Below are 18,620 nucleotides of genomic sequence, written 5' to 3' on the forward strand. Positions count from 1 at the left end.
CTTTATCTGTCTCGATCTATCCCCCCCAATAACTGTGTTGCATCATTAACATGTATGTCTCCCGTCTCAGCAGGTCTCCCTGGCCGGGAGTAGCAGTTCCTGTTGTCTGTTGTCTTTCTGTCCTCTTCCCCCCACACAGCAGAGGCAGATGGCTGCCTGTCCTTGAGCCGGGTTCTGCCGGAGGTTTCCTTCCTGTTAAAGGAGAGTTTTTTCCTTCCCACTGTCGCCAGTGTGCTTGCTCAGGATGGGAGATTGAGTTGGACTCAACTCAATCTGTTGGTTTCCTTATATAAGCTGTTATGAATTGGCTTTCATTATGTTTTCTTTTTCCTGTCTGTAAAGCATCTTGAGATGGCATTGCTGTGATTTGATGCCATATAAATAAAGTTGAATTAAATTTAATTGAATTTAACAGAAAACACAAAAACCTAGAGAGACTTGCAGTGAAAGTAAAGCTGAATGAAGAACTGGACCCGTCTCACATTGCTCCCTTTGTGTTGCTGCTTATTGTGGAGTGTTGTGGTTTTTGTACTGCAATGACACTTCAGGGCCACCGTAGATATTCATACAAACAGCTTCTGCAGGTATCATGTTAGTCATGAATAAAAACTCCTTTAAACACTCAGTGTGATGAATCCTGACCTGAGAGTTTCCAGTTTGCAGTTTGGACTCTTCAGTCCACCAGACAACTTCTTCCCTCCTGAATCCTGCAGGTTGTTGTTACTCAGGTCCAGTTCTGTCAGACTGGAGGACTGGGAGCTGAGAACTGAGGACAGATCTTCACAGCTTCTCTCTGAGAGACCACACACACTCAGCCTGGCGAGAAAGTTTCAGAGAAAAATGCAAATAAGACATGTGAGAAGAAGATGACAAGATCAGGACTCATGTTGAACGTCTCCTCAAAGATCACCTGTAGAGAAAATCAGGTTGAACTCTGCAGAGTTTCATTGTGGTTTTACTGTTTAGGATCTTAAATGTTTCACTGTTTTGTTTTAAATCTGGTACATAAATAAATCTATTTTTTTAACTTTTTTTCCAAGTACAATGAAAAAACAAAATAAAGAAACAGACATAGGAGGTGAATATGAACCAAAACAAACTGACATCAGTGTGCTGTCCTCACAACACGTGACTATGTGAAGCTAGACAGGCAGCGAACAAAGCAGCAAATATAAAGTTCTCCACACAAGGCTTGCTTTTCTTGTTATCACTGAAGATCTTTATGAATTATTTTATTTGCATTTCCATTTTTATAACTGAAACATACTGCCTGTACTTCCAGGGACTTATAGTGGGGGCTTCTGCCTGGAAAGACAGGTCTTGTCAAGTCCTGGAATAAGTATAAGGGAGCATTAAAAGATCAGATGAGGTCTGACTTTGGCAGCATGTTGAGGCTGAAGCAACTGAGTCATATATAGAGAAGACTGACCAAGTAATGATCTGAAGACTTTTGTCTGCAAATAAGCCCAAATTCTCCCACTAGGATGGTATTTGTAGGAGCCATAAATGTAGTTTAGACGGGGAATCATCACTGGGTGGATGGTTGGTGTTACATGGTTGTCATGGTGATGTGGAGTGGGGTCACATGGATGGGAACCAGTGTAAATCTAAACCAGTGTTTCCAGTCCTGCTCCTCCAGTTCCACTGCCCTGCATGTTTTAGAGGCAGCCCTACTTTAACACACCTGAATGAAATGAACGGCTCATTTACAGGCTGCAAAGAACTTGATGAGGAAGTTGAGGAATCTGAATCAGGTGTGTTGGAGTAGGAACACGTCTAAGACATGCAGGGCAGTGGTACTGGAGGACCAGGACTGACAAACACTGGACTAAACTATTGTAGATGTTATTTTAGGATTTTCTACACTGCTGGTCCTGAGAACACATTTAGTTTCATGTTTACATGCAAATGAGTGTGAAAGGAACCTTGAAACGTGGACGTTGAGCCTTGTCTGCCTGGAGGACTGGGATCTGAGAACTGAAGACAGAACCTCAACCCCTTCACCTGAGAGGACACAGCTGCTCAGTCTGAAAATGAAGAAGATTTGTCTTAAAATGATGCCACATTAAATGCTGATGATGAGCTGAGAGACTCATGCAACAAAGAAAAATGATGAAAATTTCTTCTGGGAGGAAAAAACAGGAACATGAAGCCAAACACTCATCTATTCTTTTCTTCATATATAAGACTAATATTGCTTTAAGTTTATTCCAGAGACCAGCCAACATTTTGGGCTTTGTGTAGTATTTCCTTTAAATGAATAAGTGTTGATATGTTGGACTTGTTCTGTCCATCTTCCAGTCGGTTAGTAGCTACATGAGCTAAATCAGGTAAGGCTGAATGAACTGACATAACAAGAACCTTTTTCATGCTAATGTGTTCATCTGGAGAAATTCCATTCTGTTTATTTCTAAATAGTCCAGAAATGTTTCACATTATTGGATCACAAAGACTTTATGAAGCTGAAGAAGTAAAACCAACCTGAGAGTTTCCAGGTTACAATGTGGACTCTGCAGACCAACAGACAGCTGCTTCATTTCCAAGTCCTGGATGTTCAGGTCCAGTTCCTTCAGTCTGGAGGACTGGGAGCTGAGAACTGAGGACAGAGCTGAACATCCTCCATCTGAGAGGGAACAGCTGCTCAGTCTGAAGAGAAGGAATTGAACAAAATATTTGTGTTAAATTTCTGCCACATTTAATGTTAAGGAACAACTAAGATACATTCCTTTAAAAAAGAAAAAAGTTCTGTAAAGGCAGAATATCTGCTGAACTTCTAATGAGGAGCTGTGAAAAGTTTCACTGTTTTTACTTTATCCAGAAGGTTTTATTGGACTGAGTCAAGTTTTTTGTCGAAATTGTGCAAATTTCTCCCATCAGCTACAAATATCTCACAATCAGCAAACATTTTTCATTTGATCAATAATCAATGATACATCTTCAGTTTACCATGGAATGATAAAGTGTATAAAGGTACAGCTGGTTTCACAACAACCACACGTCTAAAGTTATAATTATATACAGATAGATATGATCTCACCTGTTTCCATGTTCAGTATTTTCAGTTTTCATGTAACTAAAACATTCTTCTCTGCTATATTCTATTGAAATGATACTTTATGTTGTTTCGCTACTTTCTTCTGTTTTATTTGATGGGTTTTTATCTGCGTTAAAGAGCTTCAGACTAAAATCACAGATGAGGGTCATTGTGGTCGGATTCTCGATGCAACGCTGGAATATTTTCTTGGTTCCCTCTGAATTTATCCCACCACCTTTCCTTTACTCCATCATGTTTTCCATCAGGGAAAAGGAAAATAACCTGGACTAAACCATTGGAGGTCATTCTGTTTACTATCTGACTGCAACACTGGATGGAAACAAGGTGATAAAGCAGCAGGACCAGAGCCATGGTTCACCCAAAGCTGAAGATAAAGTAGAACATCTTTAATTAACTAAAGGCTCATTTATTCCTTTAAGTCCTAAATAAAACAAATGTTTCTTTCATGTTGCATGATGTGTTACTCTGCACATATTTCATTCACAATATTTCAAAGTAGTTTAGAAAATGTTCCAGATTGTTGCATCACAGAGAAAACCATGAGAGCAGCAGAGAAACTGACCTGAGACGTTCCAGGTTACAATGTGGACTCTGCAGACCATCACACAGCTTCTTCATTCCTGAGTCCTGGATGCTCAGGTCCAGGTCCAGTTCCTTCAGTCTGGAGGACTGGGAGCTGAGAACTGAGGACAGAGCTGAACATCCTCCATCTGAGAGGGAACAGCTGCTCAGTCTGGAGAGGAAATAGACCAGCAGTAATGTGTTCCATGATGTCCATTAAAAGCAGCATCAGTATGTTTCTCCACATCCTGCTATATATGTACTTACAGAGCTTTGTTGGAGGCTTTGACCACTGGCAGCAGCCTCAGAAGAACCTCCTCTGAAGGAGAGTATTTCTGCAGGTCAAACACATCCAGATCTTCTTCTGATGACAGTAAGATGAAGATCAGAGCTGACCACTGAGCAGGAGACAGTTTATCTGTGGAGAGACGTCCTGATCTCAGGGACTGTTGGACCTCCTCCACTAGAGAACCATCATTCAGTTCATTCAGACAGTGGAACAGATTGATGCTTCTCTCTGCAGACACATTCTTACTGAGCTTCTTCTTGATGTACTGAACTGTTTCCTGATTGGTCTGTGAGCTCCTTCCTGTCTGTGTCATCAGGCCTCGTAGGAGTCTCTGATTGGTCTCCAGTGAAAGACCCAGGAGGAAGCGGAGGAACAAGTCCAGGTGTCCATTTGGACTCTGTAAGGCCTCGTCTACAGCACTCTGATGGAGATCTTTTACATCATCTCTGAATAATTTAAACCTCTTCTGTCTGAACAGATTGACTCCAGACTTGATGAAGGTCCGACGGACATGAAGAGCAGCCAGAAACTCCTGAAGACTCAGATGGATGAAGCTGAACACCTTCTCTTCCTGCTGGTACAGTCCTTTCTCCTCTTTAAAGATCTGTGTGAAGACTCCTGAGTACACCGAGGCTTCTGTGATATCGATGCCACACTCTTTCAGGTCTTCTTCATAGAAGATCAGGTTTCCTTTCTGCAGCTGATCAAAAGCCAGTTTTCCCAGAGACTCAATCATCTTCCTGCTCTCTGGACTCCAGACTGGATCTGTCTCAGCTCCTCCATCATACTTGACCTTCTTGACTTTGGTCTGAACCAGCAGGAAGCGGGTGTACATCTCAGTCAGGGTCTTGGGCAGCTCTCCTCCCTCTCTGGTTTTCAGCTCATCCTCCAGAACTGTAGCAAGGATCCAGCAGAAGACCGGGATGTGGCACATGATGTGGAGGCTTCGTGATGTCTTCATGTGGGAGATGATCCTGCTGGCCTGCTCCTCATCTCTGAACCTCTTCCTGAAGTACTCCTCCTTCTGTGGGTCAGTGAACCCTCTGACCTCTGTCGCCATGCCAACACAGTCAGGAGGGATCTGATTGGCTGCTGCAGGTCGTGTGGTTATCCAGAGGCGAGCAGATGGAAGCAGTTTCCCCCTGATGAGGTTAGTCAGCAGCACATCCACTGAGGTGGACTCTGTAACATCAGTCAGGATCTCATTGTTGTGGAAGTCCAGAGGAAGTCGACACTCATCCAGACCGTCAAAGATGAAGACGACCTGGAAGTCTTCAAAGCTGCAGATTCTTGCTTCTTTAGTTTCAGTAAAGAAGTGATGAACAAGTCCCACCAAGCTGAACTTTCTCTCTTTCAGCACATTCAGCTCTCTGAAAGTCAGTGGAAATGTCAACTGGATGTCCTGGTTGGCTTCGTCTTCAGCCCAGTCCAGAGTGAACTTCTGTGTTAAGACAGTTTTCCCGATGCCAGCCACTCCCTTTGTCATCACTGTTCTGATTGGTTCATCTCTTCCAGGTGGGGGTTTAAAGATGTCTTCTAGTCTGATGGTTGTTTCTGGTCTGTCTGCTTTCCTGGATGCTGCTTCAATCTGTCTGACCTCATGTTCATCATTGACCTCTGCAGCCCCTCCCTCTGTGATGTAGAGCTCTGTGTAGATCTCATTCAGAAGGGTTTGCTTTCCTGCTTTAGCGATCCCCTCAAACACACACTGGAACTTCTTCTTCAGAGAAGATTTTAGTTTCCGGCCACAAACTGAAGCCAGAAGTTCTGAATGAAAAGCAGAAATCAGACGAGTCAGTAAAGATTTCAAGCCTCTGAAGAAGGAGGATGTGAACATGTGATGTTCCACGTGTTGAGACGTCAGTAAATGTTTCATTTATCAGCAGCTTCAATCTTTAGAGAAATCCTCTTACTGCTCTGCAGACGCTCAGCCAGCTCCTCCTGCTTCATTCTCCTCAGGAAGTCCACTGTGATCTTCACTAATGCCTCTCTGCTGCTCTTCCTCTGCTCTTCATCCTCACCCTCCAACACTGAGCATTCTGGGTAATCTGGACTCAGAAGCTTCTGGATCTTCTTCAGCTCCTTCTTCACAAAAGTGATGATGTTGTCCTCCAGCAGCTGGAAGAGAAAACCACATGAAGGACACAGTCAGACTGAAAGCATGGAGCCAAACATCAGATCCATGTTGGACACGCTGACAATCCACTGGTCTACAAAGTGCAGCGTGGAGATGAGTGTGAACAGAAGAGATGGAGAAGTAGTTGTTGTACATGTACACACCATAAATATGGAGTCCAGCTGTGTCTGATGCTGCTGGGCAGACTGACCACTGGGAAGCTCTGAGCTCTGCTGCTCCACTCTGTAAGGACATCAGGACCTTTATTGTCATTGCATCAACGTCACCATGGCAACAGCATTTTGTTGGCACTCGGCAATAAAAACAGCAACATGCATATTGAATGAAATGGACATTAAATGTAAAACACAGCAATAGAAGAATGAAAATCAGAATAAAAGAGAGGAATAAAAGCTGAGGTGGGCCAGAGGAAGACGGAGCAGATCAAGTATGATGTTGGCAGTTCAGTGAGGATGAAGAGGGAGAGTGGGGGAGTGAGGGGGGAGAGGCTTGATGGAGGAAACAGCTCTGTGGGGAAAAGCTGTTTGCCAATCTGGAGGTTGTGGGTTTTAAATGTCTAAATCTTTTCCTTGATGGAAGGGGAACAAAGTGAGTGTGTGCAGGGTGGGTCTTGTCTCTGAAGATGGACCATGCCGTCCTCTGTGGTCAGAGTGCAGCTCCTATGATCCTCTGTGCTGCCTTCACCACACGGGACAGATCTGTTTTGTGGCGTGCAGCTTGCATAGCACACAGTACAGCCCTGACAAAGGATGCTTTCTGTTGTTGGTGAGGAGATGAGCTGCTAGACCGGCTTGCTTCAGCTTCCTCAGGAAGAAGAGTCTTTGCTGAGCTCTCTGCACCAGATGGGAGCTGTTAATCCACCATGTTAGGTCTTTGCTTATGTGGCTCCCAAGAAACTGAACAGATTCAGGTCTTTCCAGCTCCTCTCCCTTGATGAACAGTGGGTGCTGAATGGTCCTACTGGTCCTTCTAAAATCCACAAGAAGCTCTTTGGTTCTGGTCGTGTTGAGAGCCAGATTGTTGTCTGCACACCACTCGACCAGGTGCTGGACCTCCTGCTGTAGGAGGTCTCATCGTTGTTGCTGATGCCTCCAACCACTGTGCTATCATCTGCAGACTTTACTATGGTGTTGGAGGAATGGATGGAGGGCTTCAAGTCCTGGATGAAGAGGGCCAGACCCAGAACACACCCCTGTGGCCTGTTGGTGAGGAAGTCCATGATCCATATGCAGAGTGAGGTGAGGAGACCAAGGCTGATGAGTTTCTGGAGCAGTTTATGGGAGATTACAGTCTTGGAGGCGGAGCTGGAATCCACAAAGAGCATCCTGATGTAGCTGTCTGCTGGTCCAGGTGCTTCTGGGCTGTGTGGAGTGTGATGGAGATGCATCCTCTGTAGATCTGTTTGCTCTGTATGCAAACTGAGGACTGTCCAGGTCTGCAGGGATGCTGCTGTTGATGTGAGCCAGTATGAGCCTCTCAAAGCGTTTCATAATGAGCAGGATGAGGCCAACAGGACAATCATCATGAAGGCATGTGATGGAGGGCTGTTTAGACACAGGAATAATGGTGGTGGATATGAAGCAGGAGGGAAGTGCAGCTTGTTGCAGGGAGAGGTTAAAGATGGAGGTAAAGACCCCCGCTAGCTGGTCAGCACAGGTTTTCAGCACACAGCCTGAAAGTCCATCTGGTCCAGTTGCTTTATTGATGTTAATCCTTAGTGTGGATCTCACCTGATGCTTCTGAAGGACAAATGACTGTTTGTCCTGTTTGGAGTGGAAGCTCCCACCATTTCCATCCCATAATGCTGTTTATCAGAACATCCAAAGCATGAAGTGTGTCAGGAAGGTCCCTCTCATACCTGGCCAGGTTGGTGTTGTCCTTCCAGTCATGAAGGGTTTGATGCCCTTCCACATGCCCCGGGGGTCCTTGTTTCCAAAGTCCCCCTCAGTCCGCTGCCTGTACCTGCCTTTTGCCTCTCTGACACTCTTTGCCAGGCTCTTCTGGGAGGTCATAAAGGTCAGCATATCTCCTGGCCTACAAGCAGCCTCTCTCACCTTCATCATGAAGCTCCCACTCTCATTAAAGCAGCTTTCTGCTTTGGGAAGATCTGGACTGTTTTAGTGGGCAGTAGCTCCACTGTGGAAAAGCTGATGTCATCCAAAGCAGCAGAGGTGTGCTCCTCCAAGCCAGATCCTTGAGAGAAAACCTCCCAGTCTGTGCTCTCAAAGCAGTCCTGTAGAGATACGGTGGCCTTCTTGGTCCAGACCCCTACGCTCTAGTTTTGCTTTGTTTCTGCACACTACAGGTCTGGAAGATGGAATCAGTATCAGAGAGATGTGCTCTCTGTGCTGAGGTGCCCTGGAGCAAGGCAGCCACAGCCAGGATGTGCTTGGATGAGACTGGTTAGACTGGGCAGCTCCCAGTAGAAATGTGTTTGATGTTGGAGTTTTTCACCAAGTAAAAGTTTGCTTTGTTGTGACTGCAGGTCACTTAGTAAGTGAGCTTCAGGGAATGTGCAGAACTTGTGGAAAGGTCCAGAATGTGAGGAGGAAAAACTGACGTTTGCTTCTACGTTCCACAGATGAGAAAGCTGAATTCTGGAGATGCTGTTTCCTGCACTGAGACAGAGTCTTCCTGCTTATTCTCAGCTCACAGGAAACATCCCATAAAACTGCTTATTATAAGAGCTTTATCTGGATATTTCACCTGGAAATACTGAAGATATCCGGACTAATATATAGATCCGTATATCCGGAATAATACTCTGGTATTATTGATGTGAAACACAAGCTGGAATAAAACCAAACTGGTGCAACATTTACACACAGCTCACCTCTCTGGATCCGATTTAAAATCAAGAAAAAATTCCTTCGACTCGTTGCTCTTAAAGGACAAACAGCTGGGTGCTGATCCAGGTCCTGATCCAGGTCTAGGTTCTGGTCCTGGTCCAGGTTGATTCCTGTGAATAAAGATGGTTTCATGGTTTCACAGCTGAATCCTGAAATTGAACATTTAGTTTGATGAAGACTCTGGAGGACAAATCAGATCCATCACGACAAACATGATGCTGCAGATTCGTCTCAGACGTCCAGAAATGATTCAACAGAAACTGGTTTTCATCTGGAACCTGATCCAGAACCTCCACTGGACTCTGATACTCACTGCTGGTCTGAGCTGAAACCAATAAGTTTCTCCATCGACCAGTCGCTCTTCATGGACACACAGCTGGGCTCAGGTCCAGGTCCAGGTCCAGGTGCAGGTCTGGCTTTAGGTGCAGGTCCAGGTCGGTTCCTGTGAATCCAGATGTTTGCTGATGTGAGTTTTTGTGATTTCTGAGAAGAGTCATGGAGAGTTAGAGATGGATATCTGACCTCTGAGTGGTTTTAGAGGGAGGGACTCCCTCCTCTCTGTCCTGATCCATGATGCTGGATTCACATTGGCTCACACACACTTTCTACCTCCACCTGCAGAGGAAACACACATTGGCTCACACACACTTTCTACCTCCACCTGCAGAGGAAACACACATTGGCTCACACACACTTTCTACCTCCACCTGCAGAGGAAACACACATCGGCTCACACACACTTTCTACCTCCACCTGCAGAGGAAACACACATCGGCTCACACACACTTTCTACCTCCACCTGCAGAGGAAACACACATTGGCTCAAACACACTTTCTACCTCCACCTGCAGAGGAAACACACATTGGCTCACACACACTTTCTACTTCCACCTGCAGAGGAAACACACATCGGCTCACACACACTTTCTACCTCCACCTGCAGAGGAAACACACATCATTCAGCTGAAGCCCTCCTCTCCATCATCTCCTCCTCTGATTGGCTCAGAGTCAGATTGATTCATTCAGTCATTCATTCATTTTCTGAACCGCTTATTCCAATTCAGGGTCGCGGGGAAGCTGGAGCCTATCCCAGCCGGCTTTGGGCGACAGGCAGGATACACCCTGGACAGCTCGCCAGTCCATCGCAGGGCCACACACAGAGAGACGAACAACCACACTCATGCTCACACACACTCCTAGGGGCAATTTAGAGTGACCAATTAACCTAACATGCATGTCTTTGGGTGGTGGGAGGAAGCCGGACTACCCGGAGAGAACCCACGCATACACGAGGAGAACATGCAAACTCCACACAGAAAGGCCACTGACCAAACCAGCCAAGGATCGAACCAGTGACCTTCTTGCTGTGAGGCCACAGTGCTAACCACTGCGCCACCGTGCAGCCTCAGATTGATTCATTTCTCTTTTTTAAGAGTGATCTGGCCAAGAAATGCAGAACAATCCCAAGTCCATGATGTAGCAGACAGCAAACAGAGATCAACTATCCAAACACAACAAGACAAAGGCAGCAGCCAACGTCGGCTAAATGAAACCCAGCCTGGATGTTTAAAAACACTCACATTGACCAGTGGAGCTTTCTTCTTCCAATCTACTTCAGTTCTCTCACACAGACATGTTATTTCTATACAAGTGTTGATTACAAGGACAAAATACAACATCATACATGAAGAAATGCAGAGATGAAAAAAATGGGGCAATTAAACATGTTCTCATCATTGAGCTTAAATATTGATCATGTTTCAGACACAACACTGACTGTTCATTAAATGTTGGAAATAAAATGTCTGGAATCATTTCCCTGAGATTCAGGTGACATTTTCAGCTGGATTTAGTTGACAAACTGTTCAAGTATTTACTTTCCTGTCATAAACTAAATGTAAAATATCAGAAAGATGGATTATGATCAAGGAGAAAAATTTCAGTGTGGAACTTAATAATCCTGAAAAACCTGTCCGACTCCTGTTACTGTAAAACTAAAACTAAGCTCAGAGTTCACGCTGCTCCCCACAGCCGCATTCTCCATCCATTACACATCAACTGGAAACCAGTTTGATCCCAGGACTCACATTTAAACAGGACAAGTATCAGAGAAAGCTGACGTGTCTGACTTTACTGCTGGAGACGACGCTTTGATTCTTCAGATCAATAATCAATAATGTGATCAATCAATCAAAGATACTTTATTCATCCCCGAGGGGAAATTCAGAGTTCAAGCCAGCTCGTCCAAGGTCAGACATACAGACATGTAACATTCTGTATTGAAATGTCTGAAAAACCAACTCTTGAGATCTTAAAACCTTTTATAGCAGCGGGTTTTATGGTGATATTTAGCTTTTGTGAAGTTGTTGTAGTGATCTTGGCCTTCCAGGATTAAAAGACATTCGAACTGGATTAAACAATAGTCCCCATCTCTTTCTCTCTGCAGTAAGACTGGTCCACACAGAACAGGAGGGTGACCATTTGACCCAAAGGAGGACGACACTCAGAGATTTACACCCTTCTCCCCTCTCTACAGAATACAGCTGCATCAACAAAGGGAGGTTCATAAGTGGAAAATCTAACGCAATTTATAGTTGCAGGTCGGGGGGATGCCGAGAGTCGCATCTGACCAAACCCTGGTTCTTGTCAAAAATTACACCTTTCATCAAAGTACCAGACTTCATGGTGCCAGAACAACCCCTCCCCTGACTGAGAAGGAGACTGGAAAGAAATTCAAACTTCTTTCCCCAATTAAAGGAAACTTTAGATGCTTAACCTGATTGATCTTATTTTACAAGTTTGTCTAACCGATTTAACTTAGTCTAAATGACTTTGGTTAATTGTTTTGATGAAGTTCTTCTTTTTCATTATTTTATCTTGATATGTGATTTAATTCTTTGAACTGATCACACACGTGTAGTAATCATAAAACACTGCATTAAATATTCTTGATTATGTTTTCCAAGCTTCAGACCTCTCTTAAGCTACTAATGTGAATGAATAAAATGTGAGTTTCCTTTTTTAGGATTTATTGCCAATGAAGACGAGTCGTGACAATTAATTAATCCACCTTTAATAAAAATACATGTAGCCAATCTTTTCATGTGTGAAAGTAATACTATAAGTTAATGCTTTTCTTCCCACCAAACTAGGAGTCTGCATAACTCTTAAATATGTGATTTGATGTGTATTGGAGTCAAACAAAGTAAAGAATTTTGAGTATCATGTTCACATTAATAAGATGCAGAGGGAAGGAACTAGAGCTGACCTGATTGGATAAGGTTGGTCAGCCTCTGACAGAAGCAACTCATGATTGGCTGAAAGTTCGAAAGGCGGGTCTGTTCAAATCAGACTTGCAGCCTGACTTCCTCAGTGTCTTTTTAGTCTTTTTTTAGTTTTAGTCTTCTTTGTGCTTTTTGTCTTCTTTTAGCTTTCGTCTTCTTTTCCTTTTTAGTTTTATTTCGTTATAAGCCTTTTACCTCTCTGTTCTTCCTAACGGGAGAAAGTACAAGTGTTTATTTGTAACCAGTCATTTTTCCCGAGATCAGTAATTAACTAGAACCATAGCTCCAACTTTTTCCACTGCGTCTTTACACGTAAAATCTGGAACTATCTATTTTTGGGACCATCTGGATCATCATCACGCCGCTCTGGAACTCCGCTGAACGGACCCAGAAGCCCAGAGTAGCTGCGTAGACCTACTCCTCCTGACGCTCCAGGGATCCAATCCCCCAGAAACGCGCCGAATAGGGAATCAACCACCCGTTTCGACCCACTCTCCGGACATCCAGCGTCCAAGTAGGATCTGATAGCGCTCTGACATTTGTGATGTCCCAAACCAGTACATCAAATTCTAACTAAATAATTAAATTTGAATTCTTATCCAAATTTAGAATTATTGAACACGCTCTTATCAAAGATTTAAGTAAGATAATCATCCCGATTTATTTGCTTAATTCCAACCAGTTTCTTCCTGCTCCATCACATTTAATTAATTTCAGCGTTCCTTATCAATGTCAGAATTGAAAACCCATGCAGACATCCATTAACCCATTCCATTAATAACCTCCTTTTTAATTGTTTGGTTTCTTCTACTGTGTTGTTTATCATCATTGTCAATAAATATGTAATCAATTCATCCGTTCTTGTCATAATTTCTGAATGTACAATTTCTGGTTTGCTCGTTCTTAGGATTTACTCCTTTAAATTGAGACTGTTTATTGAATTTGAGTTTATTTCAGGTGTCTCATCCGCCTGAATCTTAAGTTAATTAAAAGTGATGAGTGGTGCTCCGAGGTAATTAATAAATTAAGAATTAGTAGAGGCCTATTCTGCCACAGTGTGATGGAAATGCAGGGTTTTCAGTGTGGGAGGGGTCACATGCCACTGGGGTCTGAAGCCAGATGCAGCTGACAGGCTCGTCTTTCTGCCAAAAATGTGTAAATTAAACAAAAAAACAGCAAGAATGTAATAATACAGGTATGTTAGAAATATAGCTTTAATAACATTCAGGGATTTTTTAAAAATAGTATTTTGTATCAAAGAGGTAAATTTTCTCTAAACACATGTTAAGTGTAAAAAAAACATTCATTTTTATTACCTCATTGCCAATGTGGGAAATTGTTTTGGTTATTTAATGTCAAAATACTCTAAAAGGAATCACTATTTTTCTTCCAAGAGGAGGCATTTTTATTTATTTATTTATCAGTTTTTTATTTTAGAATAAAATTACACAAGTGAAGTGAGGCCTATTCTTAAATGTATGATCAAAACTTAAAAACTATCTCACAGTGGAAACGCACTTAGTACAAACATGTTGTTACTTATAATATTTACAGTGGCAGCGCCTGCATCTCTTTTTACAATCTTGTTTAACAGTTTGTTTAGTTGCACTTTAAATTTTAGGCTGACTGCAATAAAAGTATTTTTGAAAAAGAATCATTTTTGACATTTGTAATTTTTTTTCTTTACAGTAAAGGTGAAAAAAAATCGATTAAAATCGGAAATCGGATTTGGTTTAAAAAAAATCAGAGATTTTATTTTTTTGCCATATCGCCCAGCCCTAGTGTGAGTGTGTGTGTTCAGTGAGTGAGTCTGTGAACTTTCCCCAGTTCATCTGTACCACCTGATGTAAATGTGGCCTTGAGAGCTGAGTTCAGTTTAAGTTCCACAGACCTGAGAGAGGGAGGGGGGTTAGGAGGGGACTGAGCATCAGACAGCATTACATTCCAGGAGACGTGATAACCAGCCTGCCCAAGGCCAGTCAGGGAGCCAGATTCAGATAATAACTTTGTTTTGGGTCAAGCTAAGCTTCGTTTGGCTCAGCTTTGAGTCCTTAGTGGTCTCTGTCGGACTCTGAAACAGCCGAATCGGGGATCAGTTTCCACCAAAACCGAGTAACCGCTTCTCTAAGATGTTTCCCACTTACGGATGAGCTCCAGAACCACGCCCAGCTCCAGTCATGGTCCAGTGCTGTCACACATGAGTTCGAGTGCTAGTTACTCGGCGTAGTCCATCACAGATCTTCCAAAATTTGCGAGACACCAGGAAACTGCACACACCAAACAGCAGAAACCCACTTATCATAAATCCAATCATGTAGAAATCCTCCACAGAAAGAAGCAGCAGGCACATGACCTTCATCACGTATCCAGCAGCATGCATTCCGTCCGGACCTGCGGGCTCCCCTTCGCCCATTCTTTTGGGAAAAAAGATTTTAAAAGTTGCATTGAGAGACCAGCAGACCAGATCCATTTAAATTCAGAAGGAAATGGAGCAAAAGGCTCAGATAGATAGATGACAATACAGAGAAGCAGCAGGTCAGAGTGGGAACGGGAGGGAGAGAAAAAGCGTCCGTCCTCTTCGAGAGCAGGAAGAGATTTGTCTTCAAGCAGCAGAGATCAAAGTTTCAGCTGAAACCAGAAGTGAAAACGTTCCAAACATTTCAGAAACACCGACGAAAGTTGACACTTACAGTTTGTTCAGAGAAGGAGAATCTCCACTCCACAGACGGACACACGGTCCACAGACGGTCACACGGTCCACAGACGGACACACGGTCCACAGACACAGCTGACACACAGGTGAGCTGCTTCCTGCTCTGAGGCAGATTCCTACCTGTTGTGGAGGAAGGGCAGGTAGGAGGAGCAACATCAGACCTTCCTCCTCCTCTTTAGCAGCTTCAGCTGCAGCACTGAGACATTTTCCACCAGTGTTCCAAAATCCTGCTCTTCAGGACCCTGTTCTGCATGTTCCTAGATTTGAACCACCGGGCTGAAATGATGCATCAACATGTTTGTATTGAACTACTTTTTCTACATGAGTAATCTTATCATGTGGAAACTGAGCTCACATCACTTGTCTGGCTTCTACAGCTGTCAGTCTTTCAGTATGTTTTCCCATCTAAAACCAGGACATTGATCTTGTTGAGGCTGGAGGAGAAACTCTGCTCAGACATGAGGTCAAACGTTTCAATGGTTTCTATCTGAAGACCTGAATCAGTGTCTGGTTGCTGCCAACAGAGAGAGGTGAGAGGAAACATGACCAAATAAGGCATGGACTAGGAAGCCAGACTGGAAAATAAAAGCAGCAGAGTCCTGATGCAGCAAAGAGCCAGAAGCATCCATCCTAAAACGTATCTGCTTGGAAAAGCTGGAAAACACATCATTTCATTCATCATGAGGAATTTAGGGGAAAGAGAATCATCAGAGGAAAGAAAAGCAAAGATTCAAGATATTTTATTCTTTATTTTACATTTTACTTCCTTCACAGGAAGAAAGTTCTGAGTGAATCTTTACATTTCAGGAAAGTTTTTCTGATCCTCTCCAGGACCGAGTGCTTGTTTGTGTCTCTGTGATGGACAGGTGATGTGTCCAGGTGTACCTGCCTCTCACCTGCTAGCTGCTGGGACAGACTCCGCCCCCTGCCAGCCTTCATTGGTCTAAGCAGGGACAGAAAGCGGATGGATGGATCTGGTTGCTTTGGCTTTATTTTCTTGTGTTCTGTGCTGAGGAGGGACGTGTTGAGACGAAGGTCAGATTTCAGCTCGAAGCTTTCAGTCAACACAAATCTCATCTTGTTTCTTCTGAAAGATCCAGTCAGACTGGTTTCTTCCCCAGTGGAGTCATAAAGGCGTGTTCCAGGAAAGCTGCAGATGTTTCCAAGAAGAGCAGCAAATCACATGGAAACAGGTTGATTTAGAAAGAAAGACAACATGTGTCCACATGTGTGTGTAAAACAGTGAGCAGGTCAGAAAGCTCCACATTCCTGATGTCAGTTTTCCAGCCTCACCACAGCTGCTTTCCACCACTTCCACACTCAGTCTCATGCTCCAGTTCTTGCAGAAAAGCTGCGTTTGCTGCGGGATGGAGCTTAAACACGCAAAGCTGACGTGGCTCAGCTTCCACGCCAGCCTGAAAGGTGAGAAACGGCTTCAGGTGTGTCAGGTGTGGCTTTTAGCAGGAAAAGTCTTTACTAAGCAGCTTCATCACATGCAGCTGGCAGACATGTTAACCAGCTGCGTCCTGAACGCAGCTTCCTGCAGACCAAGGCGTGTCTCAACGTGGGCGGGGTTAAACGCGTTCCGCTCCGCCCACTGGATGTGATTCTTCTTCCTCGCCGCAACTGCTTTCTTCTTCTTTGCATTTTTTCCACGTTTAATAGCGCCACCTACCGGATTTAAGTGGGAAATGATGTTATTTTGACTTTCTGACTCTTCTTCGCCGCCACCATGGCCGTCTTTTTCTTCACATTTTCCACGTGACCACATGTAAAACCGCCACCTACCCGATGCGGGAGTGTATCCTGAGATGATTAAAGTAAGGCTATAAGGATATAAAATAGATCCTATATTACACCCAGGTTCCACCAAGATATTGTGTCATCATTTCTGTGGCCTTCAAACTGTATTTGAGCTGAGTTGAGCAAGGAGTGCATGGTCTCAGGCCAGTTAAAAGTAGCAGTAAAAGCCCTCACCCCATGCTGGACATCTAACCACCGTCCCACAGGCACATTTGAAAGGCTCTCACAGATTGAAATGACTGGAGCATTGGAATGCAACACACATAATATAGACTTTTTTTCAAGGAACAGAAACGGCAAACACTGGATTTATTGCTCCTCAAAACACACACACACACACACACACACACACACACACACACACACACACACACACACACACACACACACACACACACACAGCTTTAAGCTGTGAACATCCATCATTTCTGCACCAAATGATTCCTAGTGGATTCTGAAGTGAAAGGAAAACATGAACGGCTCCCTCAGCTCCATGACTCTCTTCACCTTCACTCATCAAGTCACAGTTTTGGACTTTTTTCACTGTTTCCTTTTCTTGTCCTTCGTCCATCTCAACAACTCCAGGCAGGGAATCTCTTCCTTGAAATGACTGCGTTCTGCAGCATTTGGCTGCCTTTATGGTGTCATGCAGTAAAGCATCTTCTTCCTGTAGAGAAAAAAGCTCATTCTCAAAGTAGATACTGGAGATGGCCCAAAACGCTGAGGTAGGAAGGCTGCATCCACTCTTCCCTGTCCCACTGCTGCTCTTCATGTCACCTTCCCCTACAGAGGGAATAGAATGAAAAGAGATAAATGACAGTAAAAAAGATCTTGGACATCCCACCTCTTCAACTTTTAGAAGAAATCCAATATTATATTTGAAGGGGCATCTCAGGTCAGCCGAGGTAATCTAGCAGAGAATAAAAGCATGCAGGGAAAAGCAGTTTCTGTATGTGTGGACAACAAGTCTACCTTCAATAGTAGCTGATGAGATGGATTCAGAAGGCATCTTTTTCACTGGAGCATCTTCTACATCCTGAAATTTGCAGAGGGATTAACAGTAGTCTTCAAACAAGTGCTTAAATACATGGCTAATTAATGAAGCTCCTCTTACCTGTAGTTTCCGCTCCTCCCGATGCCTTTTTCTGGCCTGCAGTCTCTTCTTCACACCTTGCTGATTCAATGACAATGAACGTTCACTATTAAAACTTGAAGAAAAGTCAATCCACAGGGTTTTCAGTCAAACGTGGAGTTTAAAAGAACTCTTTGAAAAGTAGGATCATGTAAAGAGCATTTACCGCATTGGAAAGTTTCTCAGAAGAAGACACCACCATCTTCTTATTTGCAGCATGTTTTCCTTTGAAGAAATAAAAACACAATAGGTTGATTTGTGCCAGAAGCAAAAGTGCCTTGTATTCACCGGGCACAAACTCATCCCAATTTCCACATACCTCACTGGAATCACATTTGGCCCCCATGACAATGTAGAGAGCGGACTGAAAGTCAAAAAGTACATGTTGAAATATTTTCTCCACATCCCTAGTATACATGTCATATTTCTGAATGTTACCTATATATAATACAAGGCATAATCCTGCCTGTCTCTGTTGCTGTATTATTGTTTGTCTGCACAATCCTTGTACTTCCCCTGCCTGTCTCCAGAGTTGCATTGCTGTATATCAGTTTATTCATGTTAAACACCCTGCCTGTCCCTGTAGCTGCCTCGCTGTCACTTTGTACAGCATAAGAGGAACAAATCAGCAATCAGATAGTTGGGACTTTTAAACTGCTTTTTAATGGAAAAGAAAAGCAAATCCTGTGGAATTAAAGGCTCTAATTGGAATGAATCTCTCCACACTTTCCCTTCCCTCCCTTCCTGTCCTTCTTCCTAATCACTCCTGATTGCTTTTCATCCCACTCACCTGAGCC

General features: G+C 43.6%; 1 protein-coding gene across 1 annotated transcript in view; it reads right to left on the minus strand.

Annotated features, from left to right (window-relative positions):
• Positions 1 to 18,169, minus strand: part of LOC306765687 (uncharacterized protein) — a gene marked incomplete at both ends in the record, with an annotated part of 32,155 nt that extends 13,986 nt beyond the window's left edge. The window contains 17 exons of the mRNA XM_079253171.1: positions 643 to 816; positions 2,482 to 2,646; positions 3,618 to 3,788; positions 3,884 to 5,672; positions 5,819 to 6,023; positions 6,186 to 6,264; positions 7,095 to 7,346; positions 7,462 to 7,685; positions 7,773 to 7,846; positions 7,901 to 8,042; positions 8,117 to 8,275; positions 14,866 to 15,008; positions 16,182 to 16,303; positions 17,126 to 17,474; positions 17,664 to 17,727; positions 17,806 to 17,865; positions 18,143 to 18,169. Coding sequence (XP_079109297.1) covers positions 643 to 816; positions 2,482 to 2,646; positions 3,618 to 3,788; positions 3,884 to 5,672; positions 5,819 to 6,023; positions 6,186 to 6,264; positions 7,095 to 7,346; positions 7,462 to 7,685; positions 7,773 to 7,846; positions 7,901 to 8,042; positions 8,117 to 8,275; positions 14,866 to 15,008; positions 16,182 to 16,303; positions 17,126 to 17,474; positions 17,664 to 17,727; positions 17,806 to 17,865; positions 18,143 to 18,169 — 4,199 coding nt within the window. The remainder of the gene's footprint in view (positions 1 to 642; positions 817 to 2,481; positions 2,647 to 3,617; positions 3,789 to 3,883; positions 5,673 to 5,818; positions 6,024 to 6,185; positions 6,265 to 7,094; positions 7,347 to 7,461; positions 7,686 to 7,772; positions 7,847 to 7,900; positions 8,043 to 8,116; positions 8,276 to 14,865; positions 15,009 to 16,181; positions 16,304 to 17,125; positions 17,475 to 17,663; positions 17,728 to 17,805; positions 17,866 to 18,142) is intronic.
• Positions 18,170 to 18,620: the final 451 nt, after the last annotated feature.

The sequence above is a fragment of the Telmatherina bonti genome (genome assembly GCF_933228915.1).
Source record: "Telmatherina bonti genome assembly, chromosome: 14".
NCBI lineage: Eukaryota > Metazoa > Chordata > Actinopteri > Atheriniformes > Telmatherinidae > Telmatherina > Telmatherina bonti.